We start from the raw sequence: 25,253 nt of genomic DNA, 5'->3' as shown, positions 1-25,253 counted from the left end.
TGGTCAAGGAGCGATGTCGTGTGACAAATACTGAACTGCCACTCACCAGGGCTCTGGAATATAGAATACGGCTCCCTCCCTCCGTCCGCTCCTCCTCCTCCTGTGTGTCAGACTGTGAGCCATGCTTGAACAGACATGGACAGTTTGTATTGGTGCGGGATATGGAGCGAAGGTCGTGTGTTGTGGCAGGGAGACATACAGAAAATATATTAAAAAAAACAAAGCTACCATTGTGACTCGGTAGAGCGAGTTCACGTTGAAAAAAGAAGTTACTGTTTTTTATGGATAAATAATAATTCATAATGCGGTACAGTGTGGCTGCAGGTAGAGCTCTTGGGGCTGTGAGTCGGGGTGTCGCCAGCGTGTCACTGGCCACCAGCTCCCGGGTTCTGCAGCCTGTTGTTGCCGCCGACACCGACACCATAGGCTGCAGGAGGTTCCGGTCCACCTCGACGGGTTACAACGAACTAGCTCGCGAGAGAGCCAAGACAGTTACCTCGTTCTACAACCAGTCTGCTATCGATATTTGTGCAGAAAAGGTACCGCTACCGACCTGTAATAATATTGCTTTGTTGTTTTGAAAGAAGGAATATATATATATATATATATATATATATATATATATATATATATATATATATATATAATATATATGTGTGTGTGTGTGTGTGTGTGGTTTTAAACCACATATTGTCGTAGCTGGATTTTATGTATTTATTTGTTTTTAAATGTAGCCAACAAATGTGTATACTGTGAATACGTTATGTTAATTAATAACACTCGTATTAGTATTGTCATGTCTGTCTGTTTGTAATATATGTTCCTACCTCCAACAAACACGTTGGACAGTATATTGTTTTTTAGTTATCCCAGTTCCGGTTAGTGCGGGTTTTAAACTGGCTCTGACTGGTTTTCATCTGCCCGTCGTGGTTTAAATAACGGTGATGTTATTTTAAGGAAAATAAACCGTTGAATTTGAAGTCCGCGTACAGTAAGGTTATGTGATTGGTGTCTTTAAATAGAGAAACCGCTGTGCGCAGTTTTTTTTAATAGCCTCTGATAACCAGTAAACAGACATGTTTGTTCCAAACTTTTGCAGGTTACTTAAGTCCACGCGCAGTTGCTCGAAATTGCTAGCAGGGGTGGAAGAAATGTAAAGTAGTGTGGATTTGAGCAGTTTATATTACGAAATGTAAGCTGTAGAAGAGAACGTGGGACGTGCTTCGCTCGCCTTTCTCCCTCAGTGTACGTGTGTATCAGAACGTTGCTTTGATTCAAGCTGGCACTTGTGACACGGGATTTTAAGTGACAACTGTTCCGGCTCACTTTAAAGGTCATTCGGTTACAGAAGGGTTACAATAACATTATCCTGACTGTGTGAAGTCACTTTCTTAAATCCTAAGTGACTTCAAATGTCATTTTTAATGTATTTTATACAGTCCCCTTGCTGGTGTTGCAAACATTCTGAGTGGTTCTGGGTTCAGTTGCTTCAATATGAGTATTGTCATTTTTCTATTACCATACAACCCCCAGCACAAGTACAATGAAACACGTAGTTGATATGCTGTGAATAACAGTGGTGGGTTGTATAAAACATATTGTATTTAAATATAACAAGGTTACACTTTCCCTTATCTAAAGTAATGACTTAAATGCATTAAGTTGGTTTCTGCAACACCAGTCATCTCAAGAACCACTTAAAGAGGGAATCTGAACTCATTTAATACAACTGTCAACAGAGCGAAGGTGATTAGCGAGCGTTCTGCATGATAACAGAGCATTTAGACAGCAGGACAGGTTGAAGGGGATCAGCGAGCGTTCTGCATGACAACAGAGCATTTAGACAGCAGGACAGGTTGAAGGGGATCAGCGAGCGATCTGCATGACAACAGAGCATTTAGACAGCAGGACAGGTTGAAGGGGATCAACGAGCGTTCTGCATGACAACAGAGCATTTAGACAGCAGGACAGGTTGAAGGGGATCAGCGAGCGTTCTGCATGACAACAGAGCATTTAGACAGCAGGACAGGTTGAAGGGGATCAGCGAGCGATCTGCATGACAACAGAGCATTTAGACAGCAGGACAGGTTGAAGGGGATCAGCGAGCGATCTGCATGACAACAGAGCATTTAGACAGCAGGACAGGTTGAAGGGGATCAGCAAGCGTTCTGCATGACAACAGAGCATTTAGACAGCAGGACAGGTTGAAGGGGATCAGCGAGCGATCTGCATGACAACAGAGCATTTAGACAGCAGGACAGGTTGAAGGGGATCAGCAAGCGTTCTGCATGACAACAGAGCATTTAGACAGCAGGACAGGTTGAAGGGGATCAGCGAGCGTTCTGCATGACAACAGAGCATTTAGACAGCAGGACAGGTTGAAGGGGATCAGCGAGCGTTCTGCATGACAACAGAGCATTTAGACAGCAGGACAGGTTGAAGGGGATCGGGCGAGCGTTCTGCATGACAACAGAGCATTTAGACAGCAGGACAGGTTGAAGGGGATCAGCGAGCGTTCTGCATGACAACAGAGCATTTAGACAGCAGGACAGGTTGAAGGGGATCAGCGAGCGATCTGCAGGACAACAGAGCATTTAGACAGCAGGACAGGTTGAAGGGGATCGGGCGAGCGTTCTGCATGACACCAGAGCATTTAGACGGCAGGATGTAAAGGGAGACGACGGTTCAGATCTCAGTGTTTCTCTGTTGTCCATGATGGAAGCAGTGTTCCTGTGTGTGACCATGCTGTTTGTTCTCCCCCAGCCCTCCGTCCGCCTGACCCCTACCACCATGCTCTACTCCGGGAAGTCTCCGGATGGCAGTCATGTGCTGGTAAGGATTTCCAGGGAAAGTCATTCTGGTCACTGACGCAGTAACACCTGACGGGGTGGGACGCTGCTTTTGCAGTTTGAAATCCATTCCAGGGAGATCATGTCTATTGGGAAAGATCAGTGGTGATTGCCAAGACTTGCAAGACAGACTGGTCATTAAAATGTATTGGAAGTGGGTGTGAGTCTCTCTTCAGGGTATTTAGTGGGTTTGAGTGGTGAGAGGCTGGCAGCCCCTAGTCATTCTGCATGCCTTCTGCTAATCAGTGCCACAGATCTTCATATTGTCTACACAGTGAATAGGACTGGCAGGGAGTGGTCTCAGTAGTTTTGCGGTATAATGTATCAGACACCCTTTGCTGTTCATTCACTAGGATTCCAAATGACATTTCTTTGGGATTCCAGACCACAGTTTCACTAAGTACACACACACACACACACCACGCACACACACACACACACACTGCTTCTCACAGCTCAGTCTGCCTCCACTCACATTGTTTCCATTAGTCCTGTCTCCTCGTTCTAGCTCTAGATTCACATGTACTAGAATACTGTTTATTGTTCTACACATATCAATGATACATTTAGACACTACTTTGTGAATGTATTTTAAATATAATATACTGTATAGTAGCTCCTGGTATTGCTGTGATATGAAATTTCTTTGAGTCAAAGGACTTGTATCATGTAGTTTGTATCAGATCAGATTAAAATTAGCTATGCTTTAATTATAACCATTTAACTATATACTATAGAAATCTGGAGTAAAGGGTACTGCATGAGCCAGATTTGACCCACTCAGTGTCGGAGTGACCAGTAAGCCTCTCTTGGTAAAGCCACTAGCTGCTCTGACCTGTTATGGAGCGGGTATCAGCACTCTACACATATTGTCTATGAAAGTTTCCAGAATGGTGTTTTTTTGTTTTTTGTTTTTTTATAAATTTAGTAGTTGCCAATTATTTTTATTATTTTCTCCCAATTTGGAATCGGCAATTATTTTATTATGCTCAGCTCACCGCTACCACCCCTGCGCTGACTCGGGAGGGCGAAGACGAACACATGCTGTCCTCCGAAGCGTTTGCCGTCAGCCGACCGCTTTTTTTCACACTGCGGACTCACCATGCAGTCACCCAAGAGCTACAGCGTCGGAAGACAACGCAGCTCTCCGGCAACTTACAGGCAAGCCCGCAGGCGCCCGGCCAGACTACAGGGGTCACTGGTGAGCAGAGGACCCCCTGTCCGACCTAACCCTCCCTCCCCCCGGGCAACGCTCGGCCAATTGAGCGCCGCCTCCTGGGAGCTCCCGTCCTTGGTCGGCAAAGGAATAGCCTGGACTCGAACTCGCGACGTCCAGACTATAGAGCGTATCCGGCACTCTACGCAAGTGCTTTTACTGGATGCACCACTCGGGAGCCCCCCAGAATGGTGTTTTTGAGTAGCTATTTCAGGAATCCTTACTCTGTGCTTGATTGAGCTTGCTTCCTATGTGTTTCCCTGACTCTCTGTCTTGTCTGTGATCTCCAGAGCAGTGCCAAGTACCTGCAGATGGAGCTGCCTGTGCGCATTGCGCACCGCGTCAAAGGGTTCCGCAGCCTGCCTTTCATCATCGGCTGCAACCCCACAATCCTGCAAGTGGTGAGTACAGCGTGGATAGAGGGGCTAGGCAACCAGAAACTGGAAGACAAACCCAGCACAGCCTGGAACTGTGAACTTTCACCTACTTCTGTCCTCAGTCTGGCAGGCTGCTTCTCTGAGGGTGAAACTGCAGCATTCCTCTCCTCGAGGAACCAAAGACATTGTTTTGACAGAATGCTGTGGTTTGGGTGGGTGAAGTTGTTTTAGGTGGTTCTCTCTGCACGTGCTGTACACTCTGCAGAGCGGGTGTCGTTTTAGGCAGTTTTGTACAGTATGGCTGTTGCCACTGTGACTGCCAAACTGCATGGACACAGCTTGCTGTTCCAAATGTAATATGCAATACAGTGGAGTAATCAACAAGGATGACTTGCACAACTTGGGACCTGCGCTCCCTGAAGAATTAAAAGCAGTACAGGATTCCTGTGTGTGCTGTAACAATTATTTCAACAGGAAAGCAATTACATCTTGATGCAGCAAGACAAGCAAAAACAAAAAAACAAACGACCCTTTCTGATGGAAGTTAATGATAGTTGTTGAGTTATATACCATTTAAGTTTTCCAGAGCCATTTAGATTTTCGGTTACGATTTTAAATGTTTCAACCTTTATAGACAGCTTTTTATCTAATGATTTAATACCATGGGTGCCAGTTGATTTGTTCTTCATAAAAGAAAAAAATATTCTCCTTTGAAAACCTAGATACCCAGGTTATTGGAACTGTTTCTGAACCCAGCTCAGGAGTATTACACCAGGGGTCTGGTCTGTCCGTGACGGTGTCTTGTTTGTGGAGTTACCTCCTTGCTTTTCCTGCACTTGTTGTGGTACACTAGGTAACCCGATCTGTGTTTCTTTCAGCACGAGCTGTACATCAGGGCTTACCACATGCTGTCAGACTTCCCCCCGGTGAGTGATGTTTACTTGCTGCTAACAGCAGAGCAGTGAGGCAGGAAGCGGTTGCTGTTATAAATATTTGTAAATGTTTGCATTAACTGCAGTTCACTAAACTGCCATTTACACTTGCATTACAGTTGAAAGCAGGTGGATTTGAGCATTTGGAACAGCACAATTGATCAAGTCTTAAGTTTAGTGTATTGCTGAAGCGTGGACAGATTTTTTGAAGGTCACTGTGTGCAGTGCTGATCTCATCTCTTTGAGGGCAGTGTAAGGTTGGTCCCCCTCACACTCGCTCTCTGCCTGCAGATCACTGACCTGGAGGCAGAGGGGCGCTACTGCAAGCTGGTGCGGCAACTCCTGGACGATCACAAGGACGTGGTGACCATGCTGGCTGAAGGGTTCAGGGAGAGCCGCAAGCACATCCAGGTACAGCCCTGGCCAGCCCAGGCACAGTTACTGTGTCTCCACTGGATCCATAGGCCTAGCACCTTTCGGAAAGGTTACCACAGTATATTTGCATGGCCCTTTTGCAGTTTTCCTATGCTTTTCCTTTGGTTATACCATGCAGTTACCATAGTTTACTTTGGGTTGCCATGCTTTAATATTCTTTACCACACCTCTCTAGGCTTTACCATGCTTACCTATGCTTTACCATGCTTTCACTGTCATGTATTACACTTTTATTATGGTAAACGTTTTATAAGGGCAGCTGCGCTGGCTTTCTGTGACTAGGTTGTGCCATTTTGAAAGGACAACAAGCTAACAAAACAATTCTGTATTGCTGCCACTTGGTAAGTCTCATAGGTTCCTACAGTATATATTAAAGAGAATTATTGTAGGTTGTAGGTTGGGACAGCAGAGTCATTGTCACATGATTTGAATTGAATTAGGAAGGATGTTTTAGGCAGTTAGAACTCTCCACAAGCTCTATGCAAGTTCAAAGCCAGGTAAAGACAGAAATGCTAATAACTCAGAACACAGAAACACTCAATTGCAAACATCACAAAGACAAGGGAAAAGTTGAACAAAAAACTACAACTTTTGATGCTATTTGATTTTTAAAGTGTCACAGAACACTCAGCAGTGTTTGTAAGAAAGGCATTACTTTGACTTTGCTGGATCACAGCAAATATACATTTTATAACAATTGTTTTCATATTTTTAGCCACACCTCATGGATAATAAATCAACTAGGGGAATACATTTCTCAAAGACAAGAGAACGTACAGTACAGAAACAAAAGCTCCTTAACCGGCTTCTAACAGAAGAGCTCTCTGTAGCAGAGCAGGAGAGCACACAGGAAGCCTGCCTTTCCCTGGAGTCCAACACAGAACCAACTGCAACACACAGGGCCAGGCTTGAATACAGGAGGGACAGGCTGAACTGCAACACACAGGGCCAGGTTTCAATACAGGAGGGACAGGCTGAACTGCAACACACAGGGCCAGGCTTCAATACAGGAGGGACAGCAACTGCAACACACAGGGCCAGGCTTCAATACAGGAGGGACAGGCTGAACTGCAACACACAGGGCCAGGCTTCAATACAGGAGGGACAGGCTGAACTTCAACACACAGGGCCAGGCTTCAATACAGGAGGGACAGCAACTGCAACACACATGGCCAGGCTTCAATACAGGAGGGACAGGCTGAACTTCAACACACAGGGCCAGGCTTCAATACAGGAGGGACAGCAACTGCAACACACAGGGCCAGGCTTCAATACAGGAGGGACAGGCTGAACTGCAACACACAGGGCCAGGCTTCAACACAGGAGAGACAGCAACTGCAACACACAGGGCCAGGCTTCAATACAGGAGGGACAGCAACTGCAACACAGAGGGTCAGGCTTCAATACAAGAGGGACAGCAACTGCAACACACAGGGCAGGCTTCAATACAGGAGGGACAGCAACTGCAACACACAGGGCCAGGCTTCAGTACAGGAGGGACAGCAACTGCAACACACAGGGCCAGGCTTCAATACAAGAGGGACAGCAACTGCAACACACAGGGCAGGCTTCAATACAGGAGGGACAGCAACTGCAACACACAGGGCCAGGCTTCAGTACAGGAGGGACAGCAACTGCAACACACAGGGCCAGGCTTCAGTACAGGAGGGACAGCAACTGCAACACACAGGGCAGGCTTCAATACAGGAGGGACAGCAACTGCAACACACAGGGCCAGGCTTCAGTACAGGAGGGACAGACTGAACTGCAACACACAGAGCCAGGCTTCAATACAGGAGGGACAGGCTGAACTGCCAATTAATTCAGCAATGCAGCCCGACCAGCTGCATTCACATGAACACAAACAGATCATCAAAACTCCAAATGAACTCCTTCCTGGGGACATTTATAAACTAATACATTTAACACACTTCAATATACAGATTATGCTGCTGTTGGTGTAGTTGGTGAGATAATTCTGCACATTTATGCTGTTGAATATGGGAATGAATGCAAACAAGTACTGGTACAACATAGGTTAACACAAAATAGAAAAACAAACTATTTACAGGTGAGGGGTGTTCACCCTGTCACAATCCAGATCACACTCCCTCCTGACATTTCCAAGCAGAAACACTCCTTTCACTCCTGTTCCATGTGAGGGTGGGGTGGGTGGGGAGGGAGAATCCTAACCATGGTGTGAACTCAAACAGATGAAAGGGAATCTGTTTGAGTTGAGTGGCACTGTTGAAAATGTCTCGATCACGCTGCTTCGGTTTGGGATCTGGCCTAACGTGAGCTCCTTTCTCATCCAGGATGAAGCTCTGATCAGGAATTTTCTAGACACCACCCTGACATCCCGTCTGGGAATCCGGATGTTGGCAACTCACCACATTGCTCTGCACGAGGATAATGTAGGTATCCAGAAAAAAACATGCCAGCGTCCGGGAATATACGTCCTCGTCCCGTCCCCTCCAAATATTGGTTCCACTTACGAATATTTGTACCCAGCGGTCCAGTTAAGCTGCGTACCTGCTGTTTTTACATATAAAAAAATCCGAAATATGGATTAAATTTAATGTGTAAAAATACACATAGCAATTTTGCTGCCCAGCTTGTCTGCCTCCCCTCCCGCCTCCCCTAAAACTTCCACTAACAACTACATCTCCCAGAATGCAATATCTGCAGTTACTAGGAAACCACACAAGAAAAACCAACCCAACAAACATTATCCAATCTGGCTAGCCCTGTTGTCTTTGCAGCCAATCACAGTAAGAATTAGAAAATTTCGAAGCTTCACAGGTTGAAGCATAAACACCCCAGTCCAGCTATAAATCCAACTGGAACCATCATCAGAGGCAACTGCTAAAAAAAGGTGCCTAAATTTAAAATAACTGTTTTATAACTTATTACAGCATTTCCCTGTTTTATTTATCTGTATGTCTTTATACTGTAGTTTTAGCATGTTCACTGAGTTTACGAATTTAATGTTAAAATATAAGTAACGTAATTAATTTGCAGTCAGTGTGATACCTCGAAAAAAATGCACTGAGCTGATAAAGAACCTTGTATAACACGCGTGGCTGTACAGGAGTTCAAAGTAACATTGCAGTTAAAATGGAAGGCTCTTTTACTACCCCATTACCATTACAGATTGTACAGTAATTATTGAGATTACTCATGACTTCAAGGTAATGTTGCATTTTACCCACTGAAAATACATTTTACTCTCACTGTTAAAAATTAGAAGGTAAGTTACTCCCAGACCCCAAACCTTATCTATAGCGCTGTTTGTACCCCCTTCTTTATTTTTTTTTAACAAAATAATAATTTTTTACATACAAGTCTATAACCATACGTTTTCAACTAAAACCTTAATTTTAAGACCGCTTTCCCTAACCCTAGCCCTGACCCTAAACGTGTACCATCCAGTCCCCTCTGACAGCTCCAGTCGCACCTACAGTAATACATGAGAACAGCCTGACAGCATTGTTCCCATTCACTAGCATTATACATGCATCATTTACATAACAGGATAAATTACAAACATGCATGTAGGGGGGAACAAATGTTTGCTGGTGGGAACAAATATTCGTTTCCCCTGGGGTTACAAATATTCAGGGAACCAGCATTTGTTTACACTGGTATCTCCAGCAGCAGGGATGTAGTACACAGTCTGTAATTATTAATATGTATATATCTAGAGTACCACATATACACTTGTGATGCAGCTTGTCAGGGGCATCCTTTAATAAATGCTATTGAGAGTATCAGAATCTGGGAATCTTATTATTGAATTAGTTGGGTGTTTGTGAGTTTAGAGCTCATAAAGGCAAAAGATAACAGCAATGGTTAGTCAGGCACTGCCAGGGACCACGAGAGAGAGAGTGCACATCAATACTGACCTGAGCACCCCCTCCTGCCAGTCCTGGCCTCTCTCCAGCACAGACTGCCAACGTTGATGAATTGTCTGCTGTTTGTTTTTAGATCACACTAACATCCATGAGGCTAAAATTCTATCCGAGCTACCTTGCACAAATATCTTGTCGGTCAAACAGTCAGTGAGTTCAGACAGCAAGTATGTCAGACATGAGTCCCAGAGCGAGTCTGTCCCCTGCTCCCCGGGTTGGGTCCCAGACTGCAAAGCCCAGCACCTCCAAGCTTGGTGTGCCTGTGGCAGGAGCTTCGAGACGGAAGTATATCAGGTGCACGATCTCAATTGCTTTAGCTGTGGGTAGGAGCTTCTATGGCACCTGCCTGCCTAACTGTAGACAGGGCCATTGCCTCTGACAAGCACTACATTCACATTAAAAAGATCAACCAAGAGGGGTTCTTTATACAATACAATAGAAATATATTATTATGTAGGGCCCTTCACACCATGGCACCCCAGAGCGCTGTACAAAGTGAAAAACAAAACGAGAGAGCTCATGTATACAATACACGCCAGCTACAACCAATTATATAAAAGCACATTCCAAAAAGTATGTTTTCAATTTTAGACTTAAAAGAATCCAATGTTTGAACCTGCTAGATGTCAACCGGAATAGAGTTCCACAAACGAGGAGCACAACAGCACAAAGCTCTGGCTCCAGCTGATTTAGGATGATTTTTTTGGAATAACTAAGAGTTCTGTGTTTTCTGATCTCGGGAACAAATAGGAATATACAGAGTTAGTAGTTCTTGGAGTTAGGATGACCCTCATTCATGAAGGGCCTTGTTGTTACGTCAACTTTAAAATCAATTCGGTACGAGAGGTTATGAATGCATGTATCAGCGTCTGTGTAGCCCTCGTATCCAGCACAGGCTTCAGTTTGGAAACGTTTCTCAAGTGATAGAATGCTGTTCCGATAACAGAATGATCTCCTTGACCTTGCTAGTATTTCTTTGCTCACAGCCTGACTTCGTGGGGATCATCTGCACTCGCTTGTCCCCAAAGAAGATCATTGAGAAGTGGGTGGATTTTGCTCGGTGAGTGCGCTGCTGTGTGGATCTTTGAGAGGGGTTGTCTCCTTATCCAATTGTGAGAAATCTTGGATTGGGATCTGTTTGACAGTGTCATAGTCTGTGTTCCTATTAGCAGTTTGCAGATAGTGGAATTGGTCAGTGAACTGCCAAATGGTTTTAATCCAGGTCACCCAAACCACTATTTATACCCCAGTTGTGCATTCCAGCCCATATTGGGAAAGGACAATGGAGAGATTAAACTTTTAACAGGCAGGCAGCGTCAGACTTGGCTCCTGAGCACCCTGTCGCTACGCTGTGAGTCAATATCCACTGCAGTATCACAGGAATAACTAATATTTACTTTTCAAATCACCCAGAAAGCTTGCTGCTACCAAACCATGTCATTGACTGTGTTCTAAAGGGGACGGCCGGGCTGATACTAGAAAGCACTGGAACATTCAGGCAGGATTTGTTCCTAAAGATTTACTGTGTATTGGCAAAAAGCCTAGCGATGTGAAAGGCGTAACGCAGGCAAGGTGAGGGCTAGCGTAGTAAGGAACAGAACAGTGTGGTAATACAGTTCAGATGTGCAGGTTTAAAACTTACATTCTGGAGGTACACATGAATTAACCTAGCTGCAAAGCAGTCCAATTTCTGTGCACATATCCTGTAGAGTAATCGCTGGGCTGCAGTGTGTTCTGAGCAGCGCGTTCTACAACCCTACTTGATTTAAACACTACACTTTGTACTCTAAGCATTCCCTCATTTCCTTTTTGATTGCTCCAGGAGCCCTCTGGTCCTGACAGTCATGTTTCTCTCCCCAGGCGTCTGTGTGAGCACCAGTATGGGTGCTCTCCCCGGGTTCGAATCAACGGCCACGTGGCGGCTCGCTTCCCCTTCATCCCCCTCCCGCTCGACTACATCCTGCCAGAGCTGCTCAAGAACGCCATGAGGTACCAGCGCTAACCTGCGGGGGAAACACAACGAGGTTGATCAGGGCTTTGTGCTGGAGGGGAAACTATCTGTGCTAGGTTTAGTAGCTCATACAGCATATGATTTAAATGCTTTCTAGTGCTGAATGATTTTTTAAGCTTTGTCAAAGACATGCATGTCAGCTATAGAGGTCAGCTGCGGTGTGCATACAGTGTAATGTGATTCCCGCTTTGGGAAAGGGTCCGAAAAAAATCGGGCAGCTCAGACTGGCAGCCAATGGGGTCGTCTAAATGAACATGCAAACGCAGTATCAGGGGCAGCAGGGGTCTCACATTGGCTGCCATGTTCCTAATGCAGTGCAACACGTAGTGTGTCAATAAGGCAAATGTTCGCTGGATTTGTTTTGAAGTGATATTTATATTTACAATATTCTTTCAGAAATGGGGATTTTCACAGAGACCCACATATTGCACCACACAGAAAGAGAGACAGAGTGTTCCCTGGCCTGTGCTAACTTGAATGTATTTGGCAACAGCTCTTGGCCTGCAGACAATTTTTTTTTTTTTTCTTCAAAAAGATAAAGTGGCCTCACTGTCTGGGGTTGTTTGCAGTTTCAGTTCTCAGCCTGCAGAGGAGGTCCTAATCTCTCGGCTCATTTAACACTTTCATATACACCAAAAATAACGCTTCAGATGTTCAGCTGTAATGTGCTGTTACAGTAAATGTGAAGTTTCATTTTCACCATACCAGGTAGGAAAGTTTATAACAGGTATGATAGATGGAATTATTTCATTCTCTATTATCACTTCTTGATGTTGTAGCCCATTTCTCATATGCCAGCTAATAGAACCCAGTTTCCCACCTGTAGCATAGATTATTCTGTAAGGCCAGGTTAGTACATCCATCTTCCTAATATGTTGTAATATTTACCAGCTCAGAAGCCTTTTAGGTGTGCTTCTGTATGATTCTCTATTTCTGTTTCTATTTACATCGTTATTTACCAGGTTTACCCAGCAAAAATGCCCTTTTCAGCCACTCATTTCTGAAGAAAGGTGGCTTAAGAAATGAACACTAGGCATGTGCAACTGTAATTATTGCACTCCCTGCAACCGAGTCAGTAAATGGAAAATCTCTTTACAAAATCAGTTACAGTATTCAAACCACCTCACAGTCCAGCCTTTAGAATTGATTGTAATGCATAGAATGCATATTAAATAATGATCGAAGTGGAACAGGAACACACACACGCAGGATTTGAAACGGGAAAGGAAATTTAATGAAAATATCAGTGATATAGGTGATTTAAAAGGAGTTTGTGAAGTTTTTGTTCCTTTTTAAAAAAAAAAAAAAAAAAAAAAAAAAAAAGGAAAAATCAGTCCTGTGATTCAGAACACGCTTGATCATTCCAGCCAAGTGTGTGAAAGGGCAGGAGCAGAGTATTCTAGATCAGGATATTGTTAAGCTCTGCACTCTCTCACCTTTCCACTGAATGGACACTTTCCATGGACAGGCAGCCTCTGCTCAGTTTAAGTGCTGGCTGCTCCTCGGGGACAAGCACCCTAACAGCTACTTTAACCCGTTACGTGCCACTGTTCTCATTTGAGGACAGGCTACTTTGTACTTTTGGAGTTTTTAACTGTGGCATCTAACTGTTTTTTAAATTCTTTTTAACTATATTGTTATAATAACTTGCTCTAATTTTGTTAACTGCAAAAGTGTTAATTCTGCAAATGTAGCCCTTCAGATGCTTTTATGACGCCTCAATATAAAATAAGTAACTGAAGCCTAAAAATGTTTTTTTCCTTCCCATAGTGATGATAAAGTGGCTCCATTGTCTATGTGTTGAGCTTCATACCCAGTGTGACATTTCACTGCTCTGATTACAGGCATGTCTAACTTGACTGTCCTCAGAATAGGACGCAGGAGTTTGTAGCTAAAATGAAGGATTACATTATTTTTTTGAATGTATCAAAATACATAAATACAACTTATGTTCTGATTTTTTTTCAAAAAAATGTATTTGGTACTTGATGGGTTAAAAAAAATACACAGAAACGTGGGCAATTGTAATGCATGCAACTGTGGCAGCTGTGAAAAGAAAAACTATTCTACTAAAACACTTTCCAGCTTCTCATCACAGCTATGCGAGTGTAACTTGTATTTCCAGCTCCCTCAATAACTAAATATAGGGCTTATAAAAGTTTACCATAAAGCACAGTGAAACTACGATAATACGCATTGTAAAGCCTAGAGCTATGTTTTTGTTCCAGGGCAACGATGGAGAGCCACCTTGACACCCCCCACAATGCACCTGATCTGGTGGTGACCATCGCCAACAACGACATTGACTTTGTCATCAGGTGAGGGTCACAGAGAGCAGGTGTCTCTGGGTGTCTCTGGGTCTCCTGCAAAGGTGCTGGCAGAAAAAATAAGAGATTCGTGAGAGGAAAACATTGGCTACTTTTTAGAAGTGTTTTATTTTTAAAGCCGAGTGCCCCTCTATTCTGCTCTATTTTGCACTAGAGTATGTTTACTACCTTCTCTTATCTTGTGGGGCTAAGCCAAGTACTGTCAAGCTCGTGATTGGTTGCCCTGCCCGCCCCCAGAACTGGACTCTGCCTTTTCACCATGGCAACCATGGAATCAGCGGCAGCCTCGCTCTCAGGAAAGGGCAGCCTCACTTAACCCTAATAGTTTGGTTCTGAGTATTAATTAGGAGCAGATTAGCAACTCACACTGGCAGAGGGGAACTTTAAGCAGAGGGACTGAGATTGTATCTGTTAATGTTTAACGTGTATTCACTGCCTCGATGAGGATGCGCTGTTTATCTTCATGGTGTTATATATTCAGAACTGGTTTTAAAAGAGTGGTTACAATGTTCTATTCCAATGCAAGTAAACCATGTACATATTGAAGTTTGTCAATTGAGGCATTAGCTGTTGAAGATGTGTTTCAGCCCTGTTTCTCAATACAGTTTACAGAGCATTTTAAACAGCCTGTGGTTGCTGTAGTATTTTTTGGGTTCCCCACTTAACTGAAATGTCTGCAGCAGAGATGTTGAGGTTTAAAATCTGACCAGGAATAATAAACTCCCCATTACATTTAACTGGACAGTCCCAACAAACTGCCTTCATTTCTTGTAGTGTTGCCAATTCTGCTAGAATTGTAAGTGGGTTAGATAGATGCATTTTATATTCTAATTATTAAGGAGTTTAACAATCTGTATTCATTACAGTATATAAATCCCTGGTGATGTTGTCCTCTGAAAATCACACCACATGTACATGCTAGAACAAACAGTAAGCTATTCCCTCTTGATTCAAGTTCAGCCTGAGGTTGATGCATGTAAGTAGTGCACAGCTTTGTCATTGTCGTGGCACTGCTGTTAAAGCTGGCAGTAGGTGTAGTAACCCTGCTTTGCAGTGACAGAGCTGATACTGGTTTTCATTGTCAGGATCTCAGACCGCGGAGGTGGGATCCCTCACAGCATACTGGACAAGGTGTTGGATTACCACTTCACCACAGCGGAGGAGAGCAACCAAGACCCCCGCATGAGCAACCTGTTTGGGATCATAACCAACAACGGCCCCCAGTCCGGACCCATGCACGGGTGAGACATCCAGCTGCAAGGATCTCGTGTAAAACAGCAGCTCAAGACTACTCGAGAGTGTCTCATATTGTCCCACATATTATTATTATAAATAATTCAGAATAATTCAGAATCCTATCGAGGGACTGGGATTGCACGACAGGTAGAACGTATTCTTTAATTAGCTGGAACCACTTTCAATGCAATCCCTCAAACACTCGACAGAAAATCATGAGGTACAACTCTATATCTAGAAGTACGGACAGACTAATTTTACAGTCGGATAGTTAAGGTAAAAACAGTCAAACAGGTCGACTAGTCGCCACTTAAATAAATCTTAATAAATGGAGTCTAACACTGTATTTGCAAGTGCACTGTTTCTAACACTGCTGATTGTACGCTGTATTTTAATACTGCTTGGATTTTATTTATTTATTTATTTTTTTTAACTATTAATGTTTTAACTTGTAATTGGCATGTTAATGGCTATGGAAAGCGCACGATTCGGAATTGCTTTACAATCTTGTGATGTGTGATTAGCTGACTGTGTCACTTTTCTGTGACGAGTCGATTCATCCCTTATCTACCAGTTGGCCACAGTCCTTGCCTGAAGCTGGATTAATGAATGTTGTTTGGGTTCCCCCAGGTTCGGTTTTGGCCTGCCCACCTCGGTGGCGTACGCAGAGTACCTGGGCGGCTCCCTCACTGTGCAGTCCATGCAGGGGATCGGGACAGACGTCTACCTGCGGCTGAGACACATCGACGGCAAGGGGGAGAGCTTCCGCATCTGAGCTGCCAGCGGGGGGTGCTGCACGGGCTGGAGTGCAGCTCTAGAACCGGGGGTCTGAGCCATCCTCTCACAGCACTGGAGGAGGAGAGAGGCACACTGTGGAGCACGGGGCAGAGCCTGGGGTGGAACCTCTGATTTATAACAGTGCCACGTTGCTTCATTTCCAGAGGATCTATCATACAGACCCCTTAGTGTTTTAATACTGCTATTCCTGCCGTCTTCCTCTTCTGAATGTGTGTGCAGCCTTCGACAGAACTTGAACTGTACAGACAGTAAACACTGAAGCACACACACAACTAGGAACAAGAAATAAGGCTGCTCATGTTAATGAGTGGATTGGAGGGGGGGGGGGGGGGTTGACGTGTCATTATTCAAGTGATGCCACATGCCTTTTCATTTCAGTTATATTCTGTGTTCGTGAAACATATCTAGAGGTTTAAGCATAACTGAGTTTGTATATATACAGTTAACCACCACTACATTATACTGATCAGAAAAATAAATGGACTGTACATTACAGTGTTACATAATGGAAGTGTATTGCATTTCAACACATTGAGGAAGCTTGACTCTTCCAGCTATAATGATGTTATAAACTAAAGGAACTGGTCAAAGAGGCAGTTTCTTCTGTCTTTCTTTCTTGTACAGTATAGCGCACAGAAGGCTGGACTATGAAAGACTACAGAAAACAGACACCATGGACTTTTACTTACTGCAGTGCAATTTGAACTGTGTGTTTTTCTTGGACAACAGTGCCCTCTGCCTGTATCAATTGACAATTGCTATTGAGCACTTCACTGAATTGAATGGTGTTTGTATCTGAGAAACTGCTGCGCTGTGAGCAAAAGTGCACCCTGCTGGCTCAACTTTGTAAAAGCTCGTTCTCGGAATGGAAAAGCAGTGTTTATCATTACAGGAGAATACTTTAATAACTTTTTAATCAGTTTAGTAATGAGCTGTTCATTTGTTTGGTCTGGTTTGGGATATCAAATGACAGCAGACAACTAACACGTGATTAAGTAATATTTTAACACAGGTGGTATTAAATTGTATTTTATGGCCAAATTGGCCAAATTAATTATTACGGCAATTATGTCTGTGATTATCTATATTATGTACTACCTGTGTAAATGTGCTATTTCAAATGAAAACAATTATTTTGTGTATGTGTGTGTGTGTGTGTCAGATTTGGTTTTTGTTGTCTTAGATGAATAATACATTTTATAGTTACTACTTGGGTACTGATTAAAACAATCAATTGATCTTGTTTATTATTTGTATTATTATTCAGAGAATGGCACATCAACGTTGTTTGAAGCTAATTGGTATAATTGTTTGTAATGTCAGATGTCACTTCCTCCCCAGAGCTGGTTTTAGGGGCGAGCAACCGGGGCAATCCGCGAAGCTGTTGGGTCACATCTACAGAGTATATTCACCTCCAAGTGGCACAGTCTAGATCATGACACGGTTTAATTTTACAACACCTGTTAGTATAAAATGATATCCTTACCTTTTAACAGGTACGTAACAATAACTGATCAATAGCTGATCCTCTGGTTTGCATTCTGAATTTATAGTGTTTGTTTCTGTTAAAGATCTTTTCCAAGCAAAGTAGCCATGGGAGCCATCCAGTGTGCGTGAGGGAGGCAGGAAGATCGAGGGAGGGGCCCCACTCTGTTCTTACCCAACACAGACAGCTCAGCAGCTGTGTTTTGATTGCCACCATTTGAAAACACACAGTACCGCACTCCATCATGTGCACACTTACCACAGTAACCACGGACACACCATTATCACCATCCCTTTACTAAAGTGCCTCATGAGCAGCACTGAAACCCACTCCAACAGTCCTGGTAAGATTTAAGAGGACAGCAGAGGTTTGAGAGCCAGATTAAAATGGAATTCCTCCCTGGAATGCTTTCGCTGTGCTTTGTTACATTTGCTTTTACTTTGGGAGAGTTTTTATAAGGAAACATGAGGAACAGTCTTTGAGGAAGAAAGTGCACCCCAAACTTCGAAATCCACTCAAGCAATCCCAAGTTGTTGCAAATGCATAATACACAACCATACATGCATTTAGCTTTCCAAAGCTGCAGTATGACAAGTCCCTTCAACATGTAATCCTCAATTTCTTATATTAGCATTTCTATTACTGAACTCAGTAATGTATTGTTGATATCAATATTTGTCTTATTTTTTTAATATAAAAAATAGTACATTTTATTTTAAATGTCAAAAATATACTTTTTCATATCAAAAACAGAATTGTTGATACAAAAAATGAAATGTTAAAACTGTTTGCCGTAGTTTCTCTCTCTCTCTCTCTCTCGTCATAGTTCGTCACTCGTCACGTGAGCAAGGCGAGTAATTCTGGTGGATAACGAACGAAACACAATAATAATTTTGCAGCAGTTGTTAGAAGTGCTGTTGGGGACCAAGAGTCCCAATATTATCTTTTTCAGCCAGCAAGTCTGGCCTTGTTTTTATGAAACCGGACCAGGGTATGCCTTGTTCAGTAAGGCAAAATACTGTGCAAGTCGAAGAGGTTATACATCAATTTTAAATGACAGAGACAGAGAAAACAGTGCGGAGTAGCCACCTCCTTAGCAGTAAGTGATATTCATTATTGTGTTATTGTCTGTACATTGTGATTCGTACCTCAATTGAAGCAAATGAACACTAATTAATTAATTATGATTTGTAATTTTTCGGAATGATGACAACGACCAGTGGCGGCGCTAGCCAGAGCAGGGCCCCAAGCAGTGAAGGGGCCCCGATTCAAGGAGATTTTTTTTTTTTTAAAACAGCACTTGGAGTCTGTAGTGTTGTACTGGTTTAAAAACAGGCTATGTGTTTTGTTCGATGAAAGCGATGCCGAAACACACATTTTGTAACCAGGAAGTCTGCAGTCAAATACTGTATAATGCCTTCTCATAAAACTATTGGTTGCATTTATAACAGCAGCGTTTGCTGTAGGGTGTTCGCAGGGCAGTGCAAACACACACACAGTGTGCAGGATTTGTGTAGCGGAGGGGAAAAAATGGAGATGGAATCAATACAAAAAGAAAAAAGTACCGTTTTTATTTTTTATTATTGGTATGGGGTTTGAAATGTTATTAATCCGAGTTGATATTGTTGGTACAAGCAATTCCTGTCAGTTTCGTACCACAAGATAAACTCCGTATTTTAAATCTGAAAAAAACCTTACCCAGAACGATGTTATGAAGTAGATAAACATTTACACGACAGCTTTCAAAGCAAAATATTGCCGCTTAGGCCGGGCACCCAATCATATGAAGATGAGGTATTATTTACTTCCAGCAGTACTAAGGAGTGCATGTAACAGGTTTGTAAAATGAAATGTAAAACTTGTCAGATTTTTAATTTTTTTAAACGGATTCTGCAGTCTAAATAACACGGGCTGTTTCGTTTTTGTCAACGTGATGTTTAGTTAATTCGTTCAAGTCGGGCACTGTCTGTAGATTTAAAACCCAGACAATTCTTTAGAACGTGCAAGGCAGTTTTGAACAGCAGGCCTTTGCACCTCATTGTGTTTGCCTGTTCTTGTAATGTTGTTTTATGCAACATACTGAGTTTGGTTAAAAACACAGGATCATCTAGATATGTAAATACTGTATGTAAATCTTAAGTGCTGTCCATTATATGACTGATTTATGTGTTCCTTTATTTTCTTTAACTCGGTGATAAACACGTTTAAACCCTGTAACCAGAAAACCCACGATAATAAACCACTCGATCCCTATTTTATAAATAACTCTGCGATGTGTATTTCAGTATAAGAGTCTATGGGGGTGATGTAAGTAAAGGCGCAGTGCAAATAATTGCAAATTCAAAATTCAAATTGCATTGCGACCAGGCAATTATTTTGCACTGCGCCCTATGTAAGCTTAAAAGCAATGCAAATTACTCAACACGCACAAACAATGATCCACAGTTATGATAATGAGGGTCTCAATGAGCGAATCAACGCGCTTGCAGACTTAGGAGTACAGAGCAGTAGTATGACATTTGTGAAGCTCGAAAATACAAACCAAAAAAAAAAAGCCAGACAAAGGGCAGCAAAGTCCTCTTGGCGCACGGAAAAGAAAAGTTTTCTGAGAAGGAGCTGAGAGTCCTTACGGCTGAGGTCACTTAGGAAATGATATGTATTGGCCTGCCCTTTTCAGCATGACATCCAGAAATGTTCCTGGCACTCTGGAAAAGGTGGATTGGGCTGTATCAGATATTCCAGCTGTGGTCTGAAAGGAACCAGAGGCTAAGCAGTGCAGAGAACACAGCACTCATATGTGCAGGGATAGTGCTCCCTAGATTGATGCTGGGGTCTAGCTCATCCCTCAATTCAGCTATTAGGTCAAGGATGACCTGCGGAGTGAGACGATAACGCCTCACCACCGCATCCTCCGGCATCCCAAACAAAGTGACCCTGGGTTTGAATATTCTTTGTCTTGCCCGTCTCTTCCGAACGTCTTCCTGCCTGTCCTCAACAAGAACCAAAGCATCGCCGCATCAGGAAGTGTACCAGAGCAGCCATCCTGAGGCCAATGACAGGCCTCTTCAGGTGTGCTTTTTGCACTTGCAAATCACCTTGCCGTATCCTTTCATCACCCCCTGTGTGTACAGCATTTATTTGGCTGTGAAGAAATATTTAAATATTGGCCTGCACTGTACACTTTACAATGTTGCACTTGTAAAATGATGAGGCATGGTCCATTTCAGGTAGAACACATTTATTGTATATTTCTGCAATAATAAGATGAACACTTTTATTTTCAGTTTCCTTCGCTTCGCATTACGCTGGTGTGCAGCGCTCATCTCATACTGCAGCACTGAGATATTTAGTCATTCAAAAAAAAAAAAAATCAGCATACATAGTATTTGTATACAAATGTATATAACCACAAAATGCATATGCATGTGAATATTATTACTTTAGTAATGACCTTTAGCGCATAGGCCAGTATCACCCTTAGTATGACACTAAGGCACTGATATTTGGCCTGCATATTTTCACAATGGTTAGACAAAATTGTAAACGTTTTACACTTGCCTGATGTTTAACACTAATGCAGCAGGACTCTTGCATCTCTTAGCAGCGCCCCCTGTAGTCACTGTGTCCATGAGCAGTGAGTTGAACGTGCCGATGGGCTCCCCCGCTCATGGCTGCTCGGAGCGGGGCAGTGTGGGAAGGATGGATTACCGGGACTGGGTGCGGCGCAGCTATCTGGAGCTGGTCTCCTCCAACCACCACTCTGTGCAGGCCCTGTCCTGGAGGAAGCTCTACCTGAGCAGGGCCAAGCTGAAGGCCTCCAGCCGCACCTCGGCTCTGCTCTCGGGGTTTGCCATGGTGAGTCACACTGCATTAAATACCACTTACATTCAGAAACCATGAGGTCAAACTAAAACCAGATGTTCCCGTCGGTAAATCCCAGGAAACTGTATAATTATTGCCTAATAAAAAAAGTTGGTTTTAGTTTTATGGAAGAGAAATGGACAGTGTTTGTAACGATGAATAATGATCAGGTTAAAAGGTTGCTGAATGTTTGTGAATGGAACCTGCCTGTGCTTTCAAAAGAAGATGCTTGATCTACAAAGTGGACCAGTGAAGCTGGACTGGAACCGACAAAACTTTCTCTGCCTTTTGTGTTTCATCGTCTCTGCCCCGTCTTAGATCAAAGTGGCTTTGTGTTCAAACTGCTATCCTGCGACCTTGGATACAATACCAGTCTCACAGACTCCTGATGGTGATCGCAGTTGGAAAATGTGAAGATACAGAGATGCACAGATCCACTGATAAAGGACCTAATCCTTGACCATCTTTCACACAGGTTCACATATCATTCCCATAGACTAGTGTACTCTGAGACGTTAAACTGATTGCTTGATTTAACCTTTTGATTATTTTCTGTGGTTGATGCCATTCGGTAACTTTGTGAACTGCAGAACTGAATCACTTCTTTCCTCATTTAGCTGTTCTGTATTCAATAAACTGCTTTACTGTACCAGAGTTGTTACATATTGTTACTGATACACCTTTGTCGTATTGAACTTTTGAAGTATTGGGGTTGGATTTCCCAGTTAATTTGAGACGACCATAAATCTTCATGGCAGCAACATTCCCTAATACACAGATGTTCGCCAGCATATAACCCTGTATTATCATGATCCTCATTAGCCAATAATTGCTGAACATGTTATTGTAGCCCCTAAGATGTCTCTCCCCATGCTCTCTTGACAGGTAGCTATGGTGGAGGTCCAGCTGGAGATGCAGTATAACTACCCCCGAGTGCTTCTGATTGCCTTCAGTGTGTGCACCACAGTGCTGGTGGCAGTACACTTGTTCGCCCTGCTCATCAGCACCTGCATCCTGCCCAACGTGGAGGCTGTGAGCAACATCCACAACCTGAACTCTGTGAACGAGTCTCCCCACGAGCGCATGCACCACTACATTGAGCTGGCCTGGGGCTTCTCCACCGCCCTGGGCATCCTGCTCTTCCTAGCCGAGGTGGTTCTGCTGTGCTGGATCAAGTTCCTTCCAGTAGACTCTGGGGCCATGCAGCCCAGTACCAGCGGCTCCCAGGCCCACTCTCCTCCTGGGTACGCGGGCTGGCAGGCAGCCCTGGCCTCCACCATCATCATGGTGCCCGTGGGGGTCATCTTCGTGGTGTTCACCGTTCACTTCTACCGCTCCCTGGTGCTACACAAGACTGAGCGGCACAACCAGGAGATTGAGGAGCTGCACAGGCTGAAGGTGGAGCTGGACGGGCATGAGAAGAACGTGCAGGTGGTCTAACCTGCCAAAGCCTCTATGTCTATTGCCAATACTGAGCAGGCCAGCTGTATCAGATTCTGCATGTGTGCTAAAAACTAAAAGGAGACTGTTTTCAAAGAAAATCCATTGCAACCTCAAGAGTGCCTAAAGGAGCATCATGGATGTGGGTAAAACTTAGGAGCAGGGAGCAATCCAAGGATATTTCTTTGAAAATGCCCAGCTCTTTTCAGTAGTTTTGACTTCTGTAGCATTTTCTCTGAAATATCTGCATATTCCATATTGAAGTGGACCAAAAGATCTTCAACAGAAGAGAAGGGGGGCCAATCGTTAGTGCAAATAAGGAGTAAGAAAATTGATTTTACAACCTTGTTTAGTAGCCCTTTAAGATATATTTTTAAACCGTTTCCTCCAGTCTAGTGACAAACCATTTGGCATGCCACTTTGAGTCCTTAAATTAACATTCCTTGATGACAGACCTTGATGAATCTGTCCCTGAGTGTTTACACTGATAAAGCCATTAGCTATGCCTTTGTCTGCTTGACTTAGGGGTCGATTTAAATAACCCATAACTGCCAGGATAAGCCACAGCTGGATTTTTATAACACTTTTATAGCACTGTGGACTGCATTAGCCTGGACTGCATCTGTTGCTATTTCATGACTAAAAATAAGTGGTTGACTCAATCCAGTTGCTCTAAATAAAATCCAGCTGTGGTTTACACCAGCAGGGTAAGAGCTGAACAAACCAACCCCTTGGTTTCCTGTAGTTTTACATATAATGTAGTGTTTGAAATATGTGTGCAGCATTGTCAGAGACTGACTCTACTGCATGCCCCATACTACAGGAGATGGCTACTTCTATCATGGTTCTCCCTAGGTGTAAAACTCCAAGCATATTCCCTGAAATAGGGTTTGGGAATGGATTAATATCCTGGGGCTGTGCAGCAGTTCTAACACTGGGCTGTGTTGCTAACTTAACAGTTGTCTAACTGTATTTTACTTGGGGTGTCTATTTGTTTCCTTGTGACCAGTTTGTATTCAACAAGGATAGATCTTCCACAGGTAAAGCTGGACACATCTCTATATGAACCACAGCACCATTGGATTGGAAATGAAGCAGCTTTCTGTAGCCAGACCAAGTGCCCTGCATTGGAAAGCTGGGGAATCTCATTACAATACAGGCAGCTGATTTACTGGAAGTGCGGGAGTGACTCATGCATTGGAAGGTTGTATCCAAGGATTTAACCTCTCTTGTCAGTATGTTCCCATCAAACAGCAGAACTGTAAAACAGACTTCAAGTGCACTGCAGGTTTTGTACAGATCGTGTGTGGGGGGGGGGGGGATGGGGGGGTGGGGGAATGGGGGGATGGATTGGGTATTTCTTTTGTGTTATTTAAATGTTTTGGACTGTTTGAAATTCTGTAGCCATTTTGTGTACAGAGCAAAAGAAAGAAAGGTACTGCCCCCACGTCTGTTCTGTCCTGTAGTTTAATTCGTTTTTATTCATTTTGTAAACTGTTTGAGAATAAAATGACAATTACTGTGACATTTTGAAACTGCTATGGGGTTTTTTTTTGTCTATTTGAGGGGGAAGGTGGGATGGATGTCAACCATTTTAGATAAAACTTTGACTGTCTTCAAACTGGATCTTTGCAGTGTTTAGGAGTCTTCAATTCGGACAGGTCAGAGTGCAGCTCTGCAATATAGATGAGCTCCCTGACAAGTGACTTCAAATACAAAGAACACAGATTATTCCAATTTAAGACTTGTGAGGGAACACTGCCACCTAGTGATTTGAACATCATTCAACTCCAGTACAACAGCATCTAAAAGCAAACAGTGAACCTGGGTTTCTTTAAGTATTACTGGTTTAAAATGGCTCATTCCAGCCTCTAAGGTTAATGGCTCAGTGAATTATCTTTTGTTGGAAAGCCTTTCAAACTTTATTGCACAGCCAGCCGCCTGCGACTACCTGCAGCAAGAACAGATTTTTAAAACGGGATTTTGAGTAAAAGTGCTCGACTGCATCGTTTTCAAAAGTATAAATCTGCTTTTGTCTTTAAGAGGGTAACTAGGCTGGACCTAACGGCATGAGCTATGAGGTTAAAAGAAATCTGTTCAGCTAGAACAAAGAATCATATCTATTTAATATATATATATTAGCTCACAATATTGATGTAATCTGGAATTTATTAATACTATATAGCAGACCTGCACACTGATGTGATACAGCCATCTGGAATTTGTTAATAGTACAGCTATAGCCAAAAGCTTTGCATCACCCTATAGAATTAACTAATGTTGCTTCATAAAGTCAACTGAAACCTGCTGAATAATGTTACATTAACATATTGAATTACATACCGCTTTGTAGTTTTCCATATACTTAACAAAA

At 43.2% G+C, this 25,253-nt stretch overlaps 2 protein-coding genes across 4 annotated transcripts; both read left to right on the top strand.

Annotated features, from left to right (window-relative positions):
- The first annotated feature begins 77 nt into the window (after positions 1 to 77).
- On the top strand, positions 78 to 17,337 carry LOC117429291 (3-methyl-2-oxobutanoate dehydrogenase [lipoamide] kinase, mitochondrial). Its single transcript, XM_059001655.1, has 11 exons — positions 78 to 539; positions 2,764 to 2,832; positions 4,356 to 4,466; positions 5,321 to 5,368; positions 5,666 to 5,785; positions 8,125 to 8,223; positions 10,707 to 10,780; positions 11,581 to 11,709; positions 13,960 to 14,049; positions 15,144 to 15,299; positions 15,925 to 17,337. Exons 1-11 carry the CDS (start codon positions 303 to 305, stop codon positions 16,067 to 16,069), a joined length of 1,278 nt encoding a protein of 425 aa, XP_058857638.1. The 5' UTR covers positions 78 to 302; the 3' UTR covers positions 16,070 to 17,337.
- A 1,072-nt stretch (positions 17,338 to 18,409) lies between these two features.
- Positions 18,410 to 24,188, top strand: LOC131696810 (protein orai-2-like). Of its 3 annotated transcripts, none has more exons than XM_059001662.1 (3): positions 18,410 to 18,677; positions 21,183 to 21,433; positions 22,325 to 24,188. In XM_059001662.1, exons 1-3 carry the CDS (start codon positions 18,632 to 18,634, stop codon positions 22,877 to 22,879), a joined length of 852 nt encoding a protein of 283 aa, XP_058857645.1. In that variant the 5' UTR covers positions 18,410 to 18,631; the 3' UTR covers positions 22,880 to 24,188. The 3 variants fall into 3 exon arrangements, with proteins under 3 accessions (XP_058857645.1, XP_058857644.1, XP_058857643.1); XM_059001661.1 differs by having other exon boundaries at positions 21,180 to 21,433; XM_059001660.1 differs by lacking the exon at positions 18,410 to 18,677 and adding an exon at positions 18,783 to 19,139.
- Positions 24,189 to 25,253: the final 1,065 nt, after the last annotated feature.

This window comes from Acipenser ruthenus, chromosome 26 (genome assembly GCF_902713425.1).
Source record: "Acipenser ruthenus chromosome 26, fAciRut3.2 maternal haplotype, whole genome shotgun sequence".
NCBI classification, from domain to species: domain Eukaryota; kingdom Metazoa; phylum Chordata; class Actinopteri; order Acipenseriformes; family Acipenseridae; genus Acipenser; species Acipenser ruthenus.
This window is presented reverse-complemented; position numbering and strand designations above follow the sequence as displayed.

Coding starts and splice junctions, on each gene's coding strand:
- LOC117429291 (XM_059001655.1), top strand. CDS start 303: ATGCGGTACAGTGTGGCTGCAGGTAGAGCTCTTGGGGCTGTGAGTCGG. Junction 4,467..5,320: donor ACCCCACAATCCTGCAAGTG/GTGAGTACAGCG, acceptor TGTTTCTTTCAG/CACGAGCTGTACATCAGGGC. Junction 5,369..5,665: donor TGCTGTCAGACTTCCCCCCG/GTGAGTGATGTT, acceptor CTCTGCCTGCAG/ATCACTGACCTGGAGGCAGA.
- LOC131696810 (XM_059001660.1), top strand. CDS start 18,992: ATGCCTTCTCATAAAACTATTGGTTGCATTTATAACAGCAGCGTTTGC. Junction 19,140..21,182: donor ATCAATACAAAAAGAAAAAA/GTACCGTTTTTA, acceptor ATCTCTTAGCAG/CGCCCCCTGTAGTCACTGTG. Junction 21,434..22,324: donor TGCTCTCGGGGTTTGCCATG/GTGAGTCACACT, acceptor CTCTCTTGACAG/GTAGCTATGGTGGAGGTCCA.